The sequence below is a fragment of the Molothrus ater genome, chromosome 5 (genome assembly GCF_012460135.2).
Source record: "Molothrus ater isolate BHLD 08-10-18 breed brown headed cowbird chromosome 5, BPBGC_Mater_1.1, whole genome shotgun sequence".
Taxonomy (NCBI): domain Eukaryota; kingdom Metazoa; phylum Chordata; class Aves; order Passeriformes; family Icteridae; genus Molothrus; species Molothrus ater.
The window spans coordinates 50,294,672-50,314,480 of NC_050482.2; the positions used below are offsets into that span (position 1 = coordinate 50,294,672).

At 46.8% G+C, this 19,809-nt stretch overlaps 1 protein-coding gene across 3 annotated transcripts; it reads right to left on the minus strand.

Annotated features, from left to right (window-relative positions):
- Positions 1 to 689: 689 nt before the first annotated feature.
- On the minus strand, positions 690 to 19,742 carry GTPBP1 (GTP binding protein 1). 3 transcript variants are annotated; one of them, XM_036401606.2, is made up of 13 exons: positions 19,548 to 19,742; positions 14,268 to 14,379; positions 11,860 to 12,040; positions 10,449 to 10,797; positions 9,889 to 10,012; positions 7,830 to 7,944; positions 7,229 to 7,373; positions 6,904 to 7,086; positions 5,970 to 6,105; positions 5,232 to 5,410; positions 4,534 to 4,731; positions 3,382 to 3,423; positions 690 to 2,948 (listed from the first exon to the last, which is right to left on the minus strand). In XM_036401606.2, exons 1-13 carry the CDS (start codon positions 19,740 to 19,742, stop codon positions 2,856 to 2,858), a joined length of 2,052 nt encoding a protein of 683 aa, XP_036257499.1. In that variant the 3' UTR covers positions 690 to 2,855. The 3 variants fall into 3 exon arrangements, with proteins under 3 accessions (XP_036257499.1, XP_036257501.1, XP_036257500.1); XM_036401608.2 differs by lacking the exon at positions 19,548 to 19,742 and adding an exon at positions 18,144 to 19,537 and having other exon boundaries at positions 14,268 to 17,189; XM_036401607.2 differs by lacking the exon at positions 3,382 to 3,423.
- Between the last annotated feature and the right edge of the window lie 67 nt (positions 19,743 to 19,809).

The following is a 19,809-nucleotide window of genomic DNA, read 5'->3' on the forward strand; positions in this document are numbered from 1 at the left end:
AGGGTCACAACCTTGTCTGCCTAACCTGGGCTTGGAGGAAGGTTTATGTTGAGGAATACCCATGCAGCTTCCCCCAGAAGGCCATGCTAGGGCCAGGCTTGCTCTCTGCTGGCCCTGGACCAGCCCTCTCCAGGAGGAGAAGGCCTGTGTGGGCCTCGGCTCTGGCTACCACAGCCCAACACTTACCTATGCAAGGGCTGTGCAGAGCAGAAAAAGCCTTTGTGACCCTCTGAGATCAACTGAGGAGAAAGAAAAAGGCTCCTTGCAAACCCTGGAGAGTCCCACTGTATTTGCAGAAACAGGTGCGGTGCATGTCCCAGGAAGCACAGTAGGCAGGCACTGAAAGTGCTGTGCTAATGCTGCATCCTTTAGCAGAGTTTCTCTGGTGGGGCTGGCCCCAAGTGATTTGCTAGATCTGCTCTTCACACCCACTCACAGCTCACACCACACCCGTGTTCTCATTTTACCACTCTGCCACTGAGGTGCACTTCATTTTGGCCAGAGTAAAACCTGTCAGGGCTGTGCAGAAGCTCAGCAGCAGCTCTCCTGTGCTGTGCCATGCCCTGCCCTGCTGTCACTATGAGCACAGCCTCCTCTTGTAGCCAGCAAAAGAATCTGGAGCCAGGCAAACCTGCTTCCTCTGGATTTCAGCCTGGTTTTCCAGAGGGACAAAAATCAAGAAGACACACTTTTACTTGGAACAAACTTTTTTAAAATTTATTTTATAGATCACACCAGCCTGAGTGATCTGTAAATGCTGGTCACAAAAGAGAGATCACACCACCTCCTTTGCACAAATTGAAGTGAACCTTCTTTCAGTCTCGGCAGTCTCCTTCATTTGGAGCACAAGGAATGGAGAAAGAGAAAACCTCCTGGAGCTCCCTGCTCCCTTCAGAAGCAGAGGGCAGTGAAATCAGGTGCAGTTTGATGCTGCTACAGGGCCAGAAGACAAACAAGCCAGGCCCTGGTGCCCTGCTTAGCCACACCTCACACCCCCTCACAATGCGGGTGCTATTAGTGTTGTAGCCGCCTATAGTTCCTCCCTCGCCAGGAGAGTGCTGGTATTTAGGCACATAGCTTGGAAAAGGACTGTCTGACCTCCCCTTCCACCGATTGCAGTCTCTAAGGCAAAGGATCCTGCTCTCCAAACCACCTTTCTTGCCTCTCCCGTGCCGCTTAATGCTCTTGGAGTGCTGGTGTTGGCAGCGGGAGATGCGCTCTGCCACTCAGCCCGCCTGGAAGCCCACCCCAAGCCACAAGGTGAGCTGGAATGAACTCCACACAGGTGACACAGAGTGAGGAACAGGAACAACCTGCTAAGGAGGGACAGAAACTTTGCAGTCTCTCTCTGATTAAAATAAAAGTCCTTCATTGGAGGAGGAATCCCTCAGAGAAACCGAGCCTGACCGCGCCTGCTGGGGGGAACCATGATTTGCTGAGGATGCCACCTCCTCCTCAAAATGCTACCCTGCTCCCAGAGCTCACCACAAGCTGGCAGAGGATAATTCCTGTCCTCACCAGAGCCAAGGGAGGAGGTAGGGTTAGAAGAAAAGAGATCAAAATAAGCAGGGAATCAATCACTTGAAAAACTCATTAAATGGTTTAAAAAACCATTCTAACAGTAATTTGTAAACTGTGCTTGCAGGGCCTTCTTGGAGAAGCCAGAATTTCTCATTAAGAAAAATAATATCTTTAAAAAAATTCAGTGAAAATCAGAAAAATTACCATGTACTTCCAACCTTGAAAGCACTTCTATAAATTTGGTACCAATTTGTCACTGCCCTCTTTGGCCAAGAGGGGAGAAGACAAATCCTACTTCTGCCATGGCAAAGTTTGGCCAGTGAGTTCCAAAAAGGTTTTGGAAATCTTGGAGTAAACAAAATCAAGGGTAGGTCACGTTAGCCTGGTGTCTCTGTTCCAAAGGTATCTTACCACCTGTGAGCTCCGTCCGCCGAGGTGAGAAGGCTTTCTCTGGCTCAAGGACGGACTGAGTGTTGTTAATACTGTCAGTGGAGCTGTTGCAGCCTTGGGAGGCAGGGAAGATTTGCTCCTATGTGCACTGAACAAACACTAGGAAAAGCAGCACAATGGGAAGGGGAACTGGGTGGGTAAATGTCTGCCCATTTAACTCTGTCGCTAGTTAAAATTTTAAGTGCTTTCAACATTATTTGAGAATATTGAGCATAGGATCCCTGAACTTAACATCAACAACTGCTTTCCAATTTGTTTCCCTCTTAGATCTCCAACTAAGGAACTTTCTCACCATCTCCTTCAAACTTCAGTCATTACAACATTAAATTAAATCCACTTAGAAATAGTTTAAGAGGGAGGGAATCCAAAACATATTTGGCACAAGGCCACAGTGGTGATGAAATGATGCTCCATGGAGCCATCCTAAACAACCTGTTTTAACCTTTGCAAGTCTGAAATTTCTGGCATCTGATAACCCCTGGATCTGAGACAGCAAATAGGGGAGAGCAGCAAGTCCTGTGGACAGAAAGGGGTGAGGGAGGAGGGAGGCAACTAACTGGCTCTTTGCAGCTCTATCCAGACTCCCCTCTCATCTTCATGCACACAAAATATAATAAAAACTAATAAGAATAAAAACTAAGCCCATGATGTACAAAAATGTGTCGACAGGGGGAGGAGGAAGGTGTCAGTTACTCAGTTCTCTGTCTTATCACCTTCATTAGCTTATAAATTATGCTCCTCTCCATCGCTTCCTGCAGGGAGGAGGGACGATTCTTCTGCAGCCAATCAGCTGGGATGGGTTTTGGTTTACGCTGCTCTGGATCTTTTGGATAAGAAATGAAGGGATGGGGAGGAATTCTTCAGAGAGAGGAGGAATAAGAAATTCAGCAGCCACTGGCAGGAGTCACACAGGCTCCCTGAGATTTCACTTTATGGCGCTGACCCCCACGTCGACGGCCTCCGCCTCCAACTTTTGACTGGAAAACAAGACTGACTTTAGTGCAAAGCAACCCCTCAGATGGGATATCAACACAGCCGGAATTCAGATGGATCACACACACATTCAGACAGCAGCGGGGCAGTTGTGACTGAACAGCTTTCTACCACTGCAAGAAGGAGATAAGGCAGGAGGGACACAGACACACCATGAGGTAAGGAGGAGACACATGCACCAGGAAGTTTTGCCCCTCAAGCTGGGAAGACTGATTTCCCAAATTTCTAAATGCTTCACTCCCATGAGAGCCAGCAACTGCCATTGCAGTTGGGCTCAGGATACAGGAAATCAAGGCCTCAGGCTCCCTTGACTTTGTACAGAATTGAAGGAGAGCCCCCCCACCCCCTACCATGGCTCTCTACCTGACTTTTCCCAACCTCAGGAAACCCACTGTTTCTCTCTGAGCAGCCAAATACCTTATTGCCCTCACGGCTGTGGGGCTCTTCATCCAGGGCAGGCTGAGGGGACGCAGCAAGGAGAGAGAGGAAGACATAAGCAAGAACAAAAGCAACTCAGAGTCTCAGGGGGAGGGATGAAACAAAGAGCAAGCTGGGACCACTACTTAAAACCACAGTGACACCACAGAAAGACAAGGATAAGGTGAGGACTGGTGTGAAGCCCCAGGCATATGCAGAGGGAGAGAACCCCTGCTAGGGGCCCCCTTTGATGAGCAGTCTGGCTCAAGAGGGTGAGATTTGACCATGGCAACTAATCTAGCTAGAATTAAGAAGGGGAACACCCTGTCACTTGACAGAGTGGGTTCCTGAACCCTTCACTTCCTGAGGAAGTACCCTCCAAGGAAAGGACCTGTCTTCTATCAGTAATAAAGCTGATCAGTAGGCCTGCAGTGAGAATTGAGTTTCCATTCCTTTCAGGCCAGGTAAAAGACTAGGTATCCTCCAGGGACAAGCTGAACTGAAGTTCTAACCAACAAAACAACCTGGATAAATTTCTCTAAAGAGAAATTTAAAGCCTTTCCTTCTTCTTGGATGTCCCCATCCTTATTTTTCGACAGGGCAGATGACCTGTATCTAATACTTAGGTTGTAATTTCTCTAGTGTAGGGATATTCTACCTCTCATTCAGACATCGAAGACTTGTTCTGTGACTGGTTGTTATGTGTTTCATTAGTTCAGCTACTGGGTATATAGAGACACCTCTTCACTGTGCACATGGTCAAAGCAGTGAAACACACTGCCAAGGGACGTTGTACAGTCTTCCTCCTTGGGAGGTTTTTAAGACATGACTGGATAAAACCCTGAGCAACCTGGTCTGACCTCACAGCTAATCCTATTTAGAGCAGGAGGTTAGACTAGACACTTTCTGAGGTCCAACCTGAATTGTCCCAGTACCCTGAGCTGCTGTCTGCTGGAAGGTCAGCCATGGAATCATCCAGACATCAGAGAATTATGATTCCTGCTGTGAGACTACTTATATTTCTATTTGTTCCCGTGGCAAGGTGAGTTCGAGGTATGAGGGGATAATAGTTCTGCTTTAGAGCACCCTTCCTCCAATAGATGAAACCATGACATAAACAGCTAAGACAGAGATGGTATTTTCCTCACTTACCAATGGTTGCAGGGCAGTAGGTGTTAGTGGTGCTGCAGCTGTTGAGGGGGCCTCATCCACAGCTGCTGGGCCTCCAGCTGCCATCCCAGCAGCGGGAACACCATCCTCTCGTTTCGTAACAGCTCCCTTCTTTGTTGACTGCATCTTGATCTGCTGTGGCTTGGAGTTCATTGGTGAGTTATTGGTGGTCTGGAGTAGCTGCAAATTGCAAATCGCCAAACTCAGCATTAAAATAGCCAGGATGATCTGGCAAGGTTCAATGCTGCTTTTTAACAAAAAGCCTCTGGAGAATTTGTAAAAATAACCACAAAGAGAAGGATGCAGCAGTAGCAGCTGTTCAAAGAAACCTAGACCACTGATCTTCCACCCTTGGAAAGGGCCACTTGGCTGAGGTGACACTCTAACCTCCACAACATAACTCAAATGGAGCAGCTACAAGATGTCAGAAAGAGACTGAGCCTTAAGAATCAGCAGCATATGGCCCAGCCTCTCCCTTTACCTTCCCTCATTCACACCAGCTAAAGACCCTCCACATGACAAAGCACATCAGTCATCCTCGACCCATGTCAGGCCTGATGCTTGTGGTTGAAGAACAACCTCTTCCCTCAATCTTCCAGAGCTATCTGGATTCTCCTGCTGGCTTCTGAGTGCAAGAAGTCACTAATGGGTAGAAGCAGGTGGGACGTGGGAGCCCTTACCTTAGTGATGGTACCCACGGCTTTGGTGCGGCCTTCCCGGAAGACGAGCCGCTGGTCTATGTGTAAATACTCCGGGGTTTTGATGAAGCGGAAGTGCACGGTGGCCTTGTCCCCTGTGCGCAGGCAGTCCTTGTCCATGCTGAGAATCGTGGCTGTCTGACGGATGCTGCCACAATGCACTGTGAATGTAAAGCACGCAGGCTTTCAGCAGCCAGGCCCATTAGTGGAACGAGCTTCAGAGACACATCTGAGGCAGCTCCTTACCCTACAGCAAAGACTGTATGGGTCATGCAGCTGCCTTTGTTCCATCCCCAAAAAGAACATGCACATCAGCTAGAACAGCTGCTTTCAAATCCTGCCTTTCCTGAAGCACCCTCAACAGAATCCTACACACCAAGGAGCTGGGCTGGAGGACAGGACCCAAAATGAGCATCAGCACTTCCATCAGCACTTTCCATCAGCATTTGAAAGTGAAGAATCTTTGCACCATGGAGATACAGCACAGGTAGGCTCCAGATACATTTGAGAGCACACATCTCCTTTTTACCTTATAGCCACCCCACTCTCCTCTGTAAGCTCCCTTCCCTCTCACTTCTACAATGCTGGGAAAGGCAAAACCAGGAACTACGGCATATATTCAGGTTGGCAGAGACATCAGGAGCAAAATTGTCTTAGGCTAGATCAGATACAAAATGCTACCACTGGGAAACAAAGACAATCCAAAACTGACACACGTACCCATGGCCTGGTATCGTGGGCTGATGGTGGTGGGGTGATGGAGCACCAGAATCTCTGCTTCAAACTCCCACGACGCTTGTGGATTCAGGCGGGGTGACACCATTACCATGCCTTTCCGGATGGAAGAACGCTTGATCTGAAAAGCAGAGACACAAAAAACCTTAGCATGATTCTCTGGGGAAGAAATCTGCCGCTCTGGCTGACTGCATCCAGCAGAATCCTAAGGGATTTCACAGATACTACCTCATACCCAGTAAAAGGCAAAGCAAGAGCTGCAGAACTGTATGTTGTGTATACGATATCATGTAAAGGTTGCAAAAATCAAATTCAGCTGAAGTTTAAAGGAAGCTTTAGAGTACTGGAAATGCTGGACACTTGACACATTTACCTCATTGATCCTTGAAAAGCAAAACATACATCCTGGTTGCAAATTATCCAAGGAAATCTCTCATAAATCATGATGTTTGTTAATATAACATTGTAAGCCTGATCACATGAAGTATGGTGTAGGTTAAACTATATCCCCTTAAAATCAGTGAAGATTGACAGAAACCTTTTGCAAGAGGAGTCATATCAAATTTTGCTGATTTTTAAATCCCAAATCATGCAGTTGACCCTACAAGCCAAGTGGAGTAGTGTAAATACACTGTGCAGGCGACTAATGCAGTTCCAGAACAAAAGGAGGCTTTTCTTGCAATTCCTCCACTTTCTTAGATATCTCCAACATCATTATCTAGTGGCATTGCTATCCCCTGGCAGCTGCTAAGAGGAAAAACCAGGATGTGGAACCACAGAGGTTCTATGGGATTCCATTCCACTGCAACATGAGGCAGCTGATGTTTGCAGAAACAGCCTTACTGCAGCTGATCTTCTAGAACAGTCTAAAATTAGGAGGACAGTTCCTGCTCTGGGGGTCTGGAGGGGATCACTTCACCTTCTTCAAGGCAAAGGAGGCAGTCTGGCCTCCCCGCACCTCCTTGACGGGCATCCTCTTGCGGTGGATGGACTTGACAGCAATAGGGAGGAAGTTGCCAAGGGGATCTGGCCCCAGCAGCAGGGTGTCATTTAGCTTGATTAGGCCTCTCAGCGTCGTCCCAGAGACAACTGTTCCTACACCCTATGCCAAAAAAGAAAAAAAAGTAATTGTGGCTACTCTACCAGGCCAGCAGAAGAGCTCTAGAACTCTCCTCTCTAGAGAAGATACCTGCTTCAGCCTAAAAAAGGGAACACAATATTCTTCCAAACACCAGGATCCTTACCGGGACAGAGTAAGTATCATCTATCTGGAATTCTGCTGGCTCTTCTTCCCTGTAACTGGTCCGTGGAGACAAGAGATTAAGAAACATCTTCAGCAAATCTAGATTCTCCCCAGTAACATTTGAAATCTGGAAAATTGGGCACATCCTGTAAAGGAAAATTGATGAAAATGGAGTTAGTTCACTTTCCTACCTGGCTTTCCACATGTAGGGAGACATCCAAAATCTTGGGACTAATTCAATATTCTGTGCTAGGAAAGGAGAGCCTGGCAAGCAGTCAGATGCACAACACCCCATGTTTGAAAACCTGCAACATTGCCTCTGCCTTCCAAAGACATTTGGGAAAAGGTGTAAGGTTCTGAAGAAAGGACTGAAGGAAGCCAAATGCCCTGCTGTCTTCTGCAGACTGCCCAGAAGCAGCCTCTCATTTCTGCCTCAGAGAGGGGAACACAAGCAGGTCAACCTCAAAATCAACACACTCTTATGAACACACTCCACATGGCAAATGCAACCTTCACACATCTAGACAATGGGATTCTCTGAATCTCCTCACCCAGTCTCCACATAGGATTGAAAGAGAATCATTCTCCTCTACTCCAGTTACCTCTCTGAGCTGAAGTTGGAGGCTGTTACAATGACATCATCCTTGCTCTGAACCAGCACGGGAATCTTCCTGCACCCTGGGGACTTCAGCAGTCGCTGTAACAGCTTCAGGGTTTCTTAAAGGGTGAAATGAATATTGTTAGGGCAGCATCTCCCCTCTTTACAAATCACCTTTGTGGGGTCTCTCCCCACAGGGAGACAGGTGCTCTGGCCACAGATAAGACAGGAGAAGATGGCTAAAGGTGAGACTGTGAGTTTGCTGCAGCCCAGGCAGGACTTAGGAGCCATTCCATCCTCTATTTCATGCCAGCTAGCCCGCTGCCAAGCGACGCCACACATGAACAGACAGACAAGTTTGCAGTGCTGTGAAGTGGACATTTTGTAGCTGTCTATTAGTAGCTTTAAGCAGTTACAAGGTATTTCCTCTTTCTAGAAAGGATTTTTCACAGTGTATTAATTGAAAATCACGACTCAGTAACAGAAATATTTGAGAATATGCTAATTGCAAATCAATTTTGACCAAACAAACCTCAATACATTTTCCCTGGGAGTCAACTTGCCATAGGAGGCTGGAGAAGCATGAAAGAGGTAAAGATTATCATCACAGATTAGGACAATGTGGGTGGACCACATTCAGAAATTAGTGTTTTGGGACAAATCTCGTGGCTCCAAATTTTCAGCTTTTGCCTCTTTTTAACTTATTTTCTAAGCCTCATATCCAGCAGCCTGCAGGGGCATTACCTGATGCACTAGTATCAACCTCCTACAAAGTGCCTGACAATAAATAAAGAAAAAACAGAAAAAAAGTACTAAGGGCTTAAAAGAGCAAACCATTTATGTTCTACAATTGTCATCCAATTAGATGGGTTTTTGTAAACAAATGATTGCCTATGGGAAAGTAATGTTTTGGATATAGAAACACAAACATCTAATCAGGCCATCTGCTCTTCACAGACATACTTGAGTCAAATCTTGAGTCTATTTACTTTAAACAGAGCATGTCATAGGAGTAGCTTCTCCCAAGAGCAGCTCTTCTCTCCTCATGCTGAGCCAAAGGTTCTCCTTGCTTCCCAGTTATTATCTTATGGTCAGGCCTTACATTTCTTTTGCCAAACATCTATTATAGAGATAAACAGATTATCTTCTGATCACATGCATCTATTTGCCTGAAACATATTTAGGATTTTTATAATAATACACTGAACTACAGATAGTACCAGGAGCATTCACTTCTCTGATTCTTAGGACTGATTATCAAAAAAACCCATTGCTCCAATTAACCACAGCATGTTTCTGAAGGCATGAGAAATGCTTAAAGAGAATTTTAAAAGTGAGAATAGGTCACAGCCCACAAAAAGCATCATGCATGGGTTAATGGGATACTGCTGGGGTTAGAGTTACTTTTTTAATTCTGCTGAGAAAAAAATCACTAGCCCAAGCTACTTATTGCCATCCCTGCTTGTGTCTAGTCCTGCCTCCCATCCTGCTACCACAGCCTGCATATGTAGCTGCTTTAAACCATGATTTATTAAGTGTTAGTTGGCTGTTCAGACAAGAGGAAGGAGCTGCTGTAGTTATGCCAGCATACCTGAGAAGTGCCCAGGTGAGCAGGAGGTAACAAGCAGCTGCCCCTTCACCAACAGCAGGGGGAGATCAAGCGCGATCACAGCTTAAGATCATACTCAAACTGTGGGCAGGGAGGAAAGCAGCTTTCAAAAGAACTTCCAGACTTTCCCTCCAGGTTTAAATATCCAGAGAGAAAGCAAAGCCCAAACCCCAACTGTATGCTGCTTTTCTTAGAGCTCAATTAAGCAAAACCTTGTAGCAAACACTTTTGGGCTGCTAAGCTGAGTCCCCAGAGTGGGTAAGTTTGACATGGTGAGTGTAAGTCAACCACCTGCAAAATGAGCAAGGGAAAAGGATAGATTTCTGGAAGGTGTTTAGAATGCAGTCAGAACCAGATTAAGCAGCTCTCTTCCATCAGTAGTTGCTGAACCCAAGCAGAGGACAGCAACACACAAAGGTAAGAAACAGGCCTGGAGAGAGCCTGTAAGACTCACCTTGCAGGATATTGGCAGGGCACATGTCAATCTTGGTCACCACAACAAAGACAGGAACGTTAAGTGCAAGCGCCAGGCCTAAGTGCTCCTTGGTCATTCCAACAATCCCAGCATTACTCCCAACCTACACCAGGGATATAAAATACAGGGAAGTCAACGTTCCTGCTGCAGTAAGCTGGATTACCAAGAAGGCCTTGTGTCAGACATGCAGTAGACTGTGGTTAAGTTATAGATGCGCCACTGGGGCCATATGACCAGACTCAGCTCATCTCAGATGTTGCTGGACACTGGCAGAGGACTGACTCATTTCTCCTCAGTTTTCAAATTCAGAAATCTTTCCATTTTCAAGAATCACAAACCTTGGGCCTGTCTGGGACTGACATTTCTGGGGCACTTGCCTCACAGTACAGGACAGATAGCCACAGAGGCTTCTGCTTTCCTGTGAGATGCTGCCTCCCTCCAAAACCCACAGACACTTTGCAACAGGAAAGAAGTCGAGACTGTTAAAGCTGTGAACAGCCCCACTCCAGCTGCTATGGTCCATCTTTCTTGCTACCTACCATAAGCATGCAGAAGTCAGGCAAGTGGCCGGTCATGCCAAAGACGGTGGTTTTCAGGTATTTTTCGTGACCAGCCAGGTCAATGAAAGTAATGACCTTGGTGGATTTCTCACAGATCTTTGTCCATTCCAAGCTGCCACCGTGGCTGTCAGGTTTGTTCACCACATTGCCCTCGCTGTCGAAGCCCAGAATGTCGTTGCCCACGCTGCTGGTGCGGCCTGACTCGATCTCGTGCTTGTGGCGGAAGAGCTTCTGCCGAGCAAAGCCCCGGCCGTTGTCTAACTCGCCGTGAGTCAAGACACCCAGCAAGGTGCTCTTCCCTGCGTCCACATTGCCAACTACTGCTACCCTGCAGGGGAAAGGAGAAGGAGCCTGATAAAATATGGTACCTGAACAAATGAACAAGTGAGCCAAAAAACCCAAACATCACTGCTCCTGCAAATAACTGGCTTTTGCTCCCCATCCTTCAAACAGGGATTAAAAAACGTTAGAGCCTCACAAGCAGAGCAGAGATTCTTTTACAGTTATTAACTAACAGCAGAGATCCCAGACTCTGGGGACTGGGATGTGGAAGACTGTGGAAACACTGTCACGGGTGTCCATAACATAGTCAACTGAATGTGACATTGCTTGATGCCACACAGAGTCTCTATTCCAACTCTTTGTCTCTGCAATCCAACATAAACAGTGTGGCAATTCAAAAGGAAAACTAAATCCCAACTTGGTATAGAACACCTCTGCCTTTCTCACATTTCTTATGTTGCAACAGCACCAACCGCTAAGAAGAGCACAAAAATTAAAATCGTTGTTCCCAGAAAAGGATAAGCTAAAAAAAAAAGTGAAATATTTTAGGAGAAAGCCATGTCCTACAGCAAGCTCCTTCTTTGATCAATGTGGCTATTATGGCTGTTGGCAAATGTTGGAAATCCTCTCCATCTAGGTCTGGGCAGACTCTCAAGTCATGTTACATAAAGATAGTATAGTCCATTAAAATGTGACTTGGATCATCACAGCCTAGCAACAAACTTGATCCTTTGTCAAAAGTATTGTGTTCCAGCAGTGTGCATATATACACATACATACCAGCCACACGTGCACACGTCCTCTGGCAACCCAGCATACTAAAAGATGCCCCCAGCTGTGAGGTTGTCACCCAGAGAGCCAGCCAGCTGTCACCCAGCCCTCTGCTGAACACAGGCAAATTTCCACCAACAGTTTGCTCACGAAAGAGACAGCAACAACAACAAAAAGGCAATTTCATCAGCAAGGAGTGGTCAAGCTCGACTCCCTTTGTTGGGTAGCTCCAACACCCAGACCTGAAGCGGCGTTGCTGGCTCAGCAGCACGCACTGTTCACAGGGTAAAAATGCAGCTGAGTTGCTGACTAACCCTGTCTCCACCCGGCTCCTCACCTGACCTCCAGGAAGTCGTTGTCACCCACACGTTTCCGAACCAGGTAGTCGCGCACCTTGCCCCCGGCCTCCTGGTGCTCCCTCAGGAGGATCACGTCTGCCTCGATCTGCTCTGCCATGCTCTTCAACGTGGCATAGGACGCCTCCATGTCTGCCTCGCTCAGCCCGTACTCAGTCCCATCTGGTGTGGTGTGGGGGAGACAAAGGCAGGCAGTGAGCACCACCTTGCAACAGGCAGAGCATTGTCATCCTGCCTGCGACCTTCATACCCATCGGGATTTATATGTGGACCGGAGGTGTCAGCCATGTACACAGAATAAACACCCTTGGCCCAAAATAAAAAGGGATGGTCTTCACTCTAAGTCCTAAAAGACACTAGAAAGCCACCATCTTTAATCTAGAGCTTTCTTCACAATCTTTACAAGCAAATATGTAGGAATTGGCAACAAAAACACATTTCTGTCTAATTCCCTTACTTCACCGACTGAAGGTACTTTGTGTCCTTCAGTCAGATAAAGTATCTCCTCTCACATTGCAAGAAGAGGTAAAGCATTAACAAAAGGAAAGCTCTGAGTCAAGCATCACCACAATTAGCCAGTAAATGTGGCACTGCTTCCTCTGAGCAGCTCACCCAAGCCAAAGAGCTGACAGAGCATGCCAGTGGCAACTATCTAGACAGGGTCAAGGCCATCACTATCTCTTTCCCAATCCAGGTGCTGTGAAGGTGCACAGATTTGACCCCAGAATCTCCTCTGTGGGTAAAAAAAGCCCACAAAACAACAAACAAAGGTGGAGAGCCACACTGCACCCGGATGACCAAAGTTATTGCCATGTGTACATGTTCACATGCATGGCTGACTCATCGGCTGGTAAGCAGGAACTGCAGTTTGCATGAACTTATCAGCATTTTAATTACTGCCCAGCTCTGAAACTAGCTGAGTTACTGGGCAATTTCCAACCTGGCTCATAAACTGGCTGAGACTGAGGAAAACTAAAACAAGCCTTGGATTATAGAAGAGGAACGAGAAGTAGGGGACAGGAGATAGCAAAACCCAGGGGAGAAAGGGAAAGGTCACTACTGCTGAACTAATAATCTTCCTATGGCAGTCTTCAATTGCTTCTCAGTCAGCTGAGTTGGGTATCTGGGATGATCAAAATCACACATGCTAAAAGGGAATGAGAAGGAGTGACAGTGGTAGGGATACCGAGATCCTTTCTCTGTTGAAAATATCCCCATCTTCCTCTACTACACTGCAACCCAAAATGAAGTCAGAAGTTTAACAGCATGTTTTAAGAAACAAACGCCTATTTCTAAGTGAATCACTGCAACAACTGCCAGCTAACACTCTCACAAGGTATCCTAGAAAAGAAAGCAGGTACTAGCCTGACTAGCTAGATCTCCACTGCAGATGTGCTTATCCCAAACACCAAGGATATAGTCTACATGTGGGAAGCTTGCTTGGAGGGAAGAGAATAATCCCTGGCTGCATGAACACTGGCCATCTAATTCTGGCTTCTCCTCTATGTTGGCTGCTTCACAAAACTCCAAGAAAACCCAAAAATCACACAGTTCTGGGGTTACACAGCTACCTCTCTCCATTATTTCAGCCAATCCTGGCATGGTTTCATACTCCTCCTCAAACACAGCAAATGTCTGATCATGACAACTTCATATTCAGTAGATATCCAGTGTTCTTGAAACATGTCTTTTGCCTTATGATAACCATAGACATTTATTTGATATTCAGAAATTTCTATTTCAAAGCAAGGGCATGCTTTGCCCTTTACCAGCATCAGATGCAAATACTCGAATTGTCAAAAAGAACAGAAATGTAATCCATGCTAACTGCTAAAATCTGCAAAGACAAATGACTGCAGTCACACGCAAATTAATGTGACAGTAAAGGTCTCATGCCGAGCAAAGGAAAACCTTTCCCTCCATAGCAGACACATACTACCACAGAAAGTCAGCAGCATATATTTTGGCTATGTGAAGTATCTATCATAAATTCCTGTGGGGTAAAAATATGTTATTTCCAACAGAGCAGTGAACAAAATCAGACAGAACAAGACCTTCACAGACATTGTAGACACCTGTACTAAAGCTGTTGTTATAATTTTAGATTCTTTGTCTTTTCCTGGTGTGCTCAGACAAGATGTGCATTATTTCCAAAAAAGAACTTGCATGATTTTATAAAAAAAATATATTTAGCTCCACTACATGAGACAGTTGTCAGCAGGGATAAAACAAAATAATCTGTCCCACATATTCTGCTATATTTTATGAACATTTTCAAGTCATTCTGGAAAAGTAAGCATTAACTTTAGCAGCAGTCTAGTTAGATGAACCATGTTTTTCTTATAATTTTAATAATTTTTTGTTGTTTTGCTGAGGAAGCTATACTCACCTGATCCTTGTCCAATGACATAGATGGTCTCCCCACATCCCTCATCAATCCTCTCTGACATCTGCTGGAGCAAACTGTCATACTGCTCTGAAGTTGGACTCACCATCACCAGCTGGAATAAAAAAAAGAATACCTATTTGCAGATGTCAGGCTAACAATTTCAAAACCAGCTTCAGTTACAATCAATCTATGTGCTTTATTGAAAGATAAGGACTCTTTTCCCAGGACCACTTTGTGGTGGTTTGGTTTTGTTTTTTAAACCAGTTTTGCTGACGGCTACTTCCTTGTGAGACTGCATAAGGTTGTTTGTCTGAGCTCAGAGTTCATTTATGCAGGAAAATACACTTCAAAGCAAGTAAGAATACCAAGCATCTCATTTTGATGTAACCAGTGTTTAAAAGCCACATTTAAGTGAACACTCCAATATGTTTTCATTCAAGGAAAACAGAAAGGGGAGCAGATATTTTCTCCACAGAAATTCCTTAGCTGGGTACCACAATCTCTGCTGCAAAGAGTGCTGCTGCTCCCCTGAAGCATGACTGGACAGCCAGAGAAAGTCAACCAGACCTCACTGCAGATAATACTTGGGCACCAAAATCCAGGGCATCTTTTAAGTCTTTCACATATTTGATGTCCCCTTCTGTTTTCTGAGGGGGCAGAAGGAAAGAAGAGAACACAAATAAGCATTATTTTCAAATTTTAGGTACTTTACACAACGGTGCTGAGGGGCAGACATGCAAAAGCAATTTGTATGAGCACATCTGCAGGTTTCAGCAGTGGAGAGCTGCAGTTTTGTAGGCCAGCAGCTGTGCTACCAACAAACTTTGACTGCAGCTATTGCAATAATCAAACTTCCTTTGCCCTTCCCTGCAGGAACATCAAGGGAATGAAAAAATAAAACAGAAACAAAGCAGGAAATGAGGACAAGAGAATGCTTCAGGAATGATTTTTCCTAGAATGGAACAGCACCATTTCTGGCAGAAACCTGCACTGCTCACACAGTACAGCAGAGGACACTTGCACAGAGCAGCCACAATGGTGGCATGGCAGTGACAGACCAAGGAGACCTCTCCATCAGCCACTCTACCTGCTCTCTGGCTGCCTCCATGGTTACAAATCTGTTGCTGGCTGAGCATCCCAGGGCAGTAGCCTGATAGCTGTAGCAATTGATACAGATTTCTGTGAAAAAGGCACTTTTAGTAAGTTATTAAAGGCTGACACCCACCAAGAGCCCTAAGGGTAGGCACACCTGTGCCAACACTCAGTGACATCCACAGCTGTCCCTACATACACGTCCCAAAAATCACACCCAGAAAGAAGCACTTCCCTTCACTATGCACTGAGACTGAAAGCTGTGCTAAATTAGATGTTTGCCTAAAACATATGGTTTAGAGCAGTTGACAATAACATCCTCAAGTCTGCCTAATGTGCCCCAAAACAGCCTGACTTGCTTAGCAGAGTTAACACAATGTGTTTTCAAGGAGAAACTGCCTTTACCACCACTATTACACCCTTGATGAAGGCCTTTTTGGAAATCTAGAATGTGAAGGAACCCAACCCCTCACAAATAATGTTGAAGCAGATTTCCAAAACCATAGTGATGATGCTTGGAGACAGAAGCACAGACAGCAGGTGCTGGTTAGAAGGTTTAAGGCTGCCAAAGCAACTTTTTCCACAGATGTTAAGGGTCCCAGACAGCAGGCATGTGTCTGCAAGAGCCAGACAGCTACAAGAGATACAATCACCTTCACGTGCCCCTTTTGGACACATGCCCTACCTAAGCCTTTCAACTACTTGGCGTGGTCTGCAAAGTGTACCAAAGCACTCTGCTCAGCAAGGTCACAGTCTTTCTATTTCATGCTATAAAAGAATGAGTTTTGCTTTTATTAAATTTTCTTTCAGTTCTGTTTTCCTTTTAGTTTCATTTTCTTCTTGAGGGAAACCACTGGATGTAAATGCACTGAGAGAGAAATCAGCAACTGTTGAGAGGCTCAATCTGGGCAGGAAGGGAAGGCTGGGTTTTGATGTGTAGGGCTCATTTTGCCCTGCAAGTACTTTCAGGAATACCTGGATGCACAGCAGACAATCTCACTCTTTAGGCCAGTGCACTAGCACAAGCCAGAGACTCAGAAAGATCTATTAAACAGGCTGTAACACACACAAAGATCAATAAAATAGCTGGGGCCACCAGAGCAGGGCAAACTAACTTCAGTTTCTTCAAATCTCATCACCAGCTTTGTTCTTCTGAGTCCAAGTGCTTCAGCAGTGTGAGCAGGCAGGGTGCTGTCGCAAGTACCAAGGCACACAGCAGCTCATTGTACCCTTTCCTTGGCCAGGCAGGAGGGCTGGGGGCCTCAAACAGCACAGGCTCACTGATATCAGCCCACAACACTGTTCCCCCACACTGCTGCTTTCACTGCCATGCACAGGCTCTTGAAGGGTGTTCCAGCAGCAGACTGCCTCCAAAGTTTACTCCACAGCCCATGAAGTCAACAGCTTGTCTGACACAGTAGGACACCAAGAGAAGTATCTGGACATAAAACAGGAGCTTTCATGGATCACACCTTCCAATGACACTCAGCATTTCTGACAACTATTTCTGCAGTCACAGCCCCAGCCAGCTGTGTGGTTTCCTGGGTCACTGCAACACATGATGTGCTGTTTTGAAGATCTCTTCAGCTTCCTGGATGGAGAGAGCCTGTCCTTGGTCATCTCCTTGGTCGAAGAGAAGCCCTCCATTTTGGTTCCTCTGCTTTTTTATTGCTTTTCACCTCTGAGCAACCCCTCCATGCCTGCACTATGAATGCATGTTTTGAAGAGGCTTTCACAAAGTCAAAAATGTCCACTTTTGTTCTTTCCACTTTGTCAGGCACTGAGCAGTTATCAGTAGGAGCCATGCAAGTCTAGCAACCTCATGGTTTCCTATAGGGCAAAAAAGTGACAACCAGTTATTGTTTTATTCTTAAGACAGCAGAAGGAAACATCTCACAAGGTCGAAATGCCATCTCTCAAATCCCTTCCCAGTCTCTGGGGAGAGGTGGCTTTGCCTGCCTCCATGAGGCAGACAAACTGTAAGTATTAGGGGCAAACCCTATGTTTGGTACACAGTGCTGCCCTTTACTGGAAAAAGGGAGCCTGTCATTTTGCACAGCTGGAAAGCCATCATCAGCCATCGAGGAGCTGGGGGAAAGGCACCTTCTGTAGTGTCATATTTTGTTTTCTATGCCCTGTAGTCATACATTGTTCAGGTGCCATTATGTTCTGTTGTCAATGTAGATCTAAAGTAAGTATCAGCCTCACTAATAGCCTTGTGTGCTATGGTTTTTGACCTGAAAGTTGATTGCTGTTGCAGTGTGCTGGCACTGAAGGAAAAACAAACATCCATTAAGATCAACATGGTAATGAATTTGTGCTGATGAATAGAACTGTTCCCCTGACCAGCTGACAAGGTGCACTTGATAACAGAATCCCAAAGTGTTCCTCTCTAAAAAGAGTTCACCTTACACACAGGGAAAGGACCAGGGAAAAGTATTAACACAGCCAGAGGTAGGTCAGAAGGACCAGGACAGAACTAGCAACTATCAAACAAACTGATTGCAGTGGGAGTCCCCGTTTTAAGTAGGGACTGGAGTGGAACAATTCAACTGGGAGGACAGAAAAGACTTGGGGGGGCAGTCAGGTTAGCTACTGCATTCTCACCATATGGGATTGCTGTTTTGAGCACACAGTGGTAGATTAACTCAGAAAGATGGAGCAGAGTTCACAGTTTCAGCTCTCATCCAAGGTGGGGATGAATGAAAAGTCCAGGGAAAAGACAGCAGATGCACAGTGCTGTCTGGAAAAGTAAATTCTAATAAAGGTCAAAAAAATGCTTACCTACCACTTCCACAGCACCTCCAGATTTCTAGGAATGGAAGACAGACTGACACCACAAATGGGAGTTTGTGGGAGAAAATCACTCTTCTCTCTTTGCTGGAGTTTTGGTCAGGTTCCTGGCTGTCAAGAATCAATGATGCAGTCCTTGGCATCCTCCTTGGCTCTCTTCCACAGCAATCACGTCCAAGACAAAGCACAGATCAATATTGGCATCCTGTATAAAAATCTTGTCCAGCTCATTAAGGCACGATCAATAGATACTACAGGTTTGATTTCTGTTCTTTACTATCTTACAAGATATCTTTGTAACATTTGTTTTAATACAGTACCATACTGTAAAATAGCCATTAAAAAGAAAAAGGTTTCCATGTCCACAGACACAATTCCTCTTTCCTTCTCTGTGCATAGAGGGCAAGAAAGTCCAGGACTCTGGAACAACTTAAGCTGGAAGCATGAAGAGGAGGCATGACAGAAAACTAGGAGGAAATAACAGCTATGCTGACTTCTGGATCACATAATTACAAGTGGATCAAATGAAGTTTTCAGGAGACTTTAGAGTGGGAGATAGCACCACAGTACACCAAACCTGTGGCAGCAAAAGGCATACAGTTAAAGAGATCAGCCAACTGGAAAAAAAATAGAAGACAGTGACAGAAGGCAACTAAGTCTGTGGCAGGCTCTGGCACACACATATTACTACAATGTACCTTCCTGCAGGATGGAAGCGAGAATGGTTCTGACAGAAATAAGACCACCACACAGTTTTGTCACTGGGATCCTAGAAAGGAGCTGCAAAAGGTGAACAAGCCTTTTCTGCGTTGACTTAACCCTGTTTGCAAGATCAAAGCATCCTTGTCGCTGGGCTCTTGCGCTCAAAAGTTACAAGCTCTGACCTCCTTTTAAGATTGTGGAGAAAGTCCCAGGAACTAGTACAACTGGCAGCAGAGATAACTACAGAGACCCAGCGCGGAGAGCAAACGTCAGCGGGACGTTGCAGCAGCTGACAGCTCCAAACCCTGCGCTTCCTGAGGCTGCTACACCGGCTGCGGGCTGGCGTTCCCCCCGAGCAGCCCAGGCGGGGAAGGCGCAGGGCGGAGCAGCCTGCCAGCCCCGTCCAGTCCCGGCCGGGGTACGGGACAACTTTGCTGCGCCTCTCCCGACCGCCTCCACACGGCACCTCTGGCTCTGCCGCCCGCCCAGGTGATGCTGGGGCCGGCGGAGCGCTCAGGGGAGCCTCCCGTCCCGGCGGAGGCAGGCGGGCTCCCGCTCTCCTGCGAGGGGTGCAGGGGAGCGGTCAGGCTCGGGGGCAGCCCCCCCGCTCACGGCCGACCGGCAAGGAGGAGAGCGGCGGGGGCCTGGCGGGGTGATGGCGCTCGCCGCCGCCCGCCCCCCCGCCGGGCCTACCTTACTGGTGAGGTCGATCTCGGGCTCGCCGTTGAGCGCCTCGCCGTCCTCGCCGTCGAAGGCTGCGCGGAGAGGACAGGCGGCCGCCGCCACGCGAGGCCGGCCGCCCGGGGAGCCGGGCTCCGGGGCGAACATACAGGCCGGCACCGGGGACCCCCCGGGAACCGGGGATCTGCTCCGCTCCGCCGCCGCCATCTTCCCTTCCCTGCCCGGCTCTCCGCCCCGACACCGCCCCCGGGCCCGCCAAGGCGGCGCCCGCCAA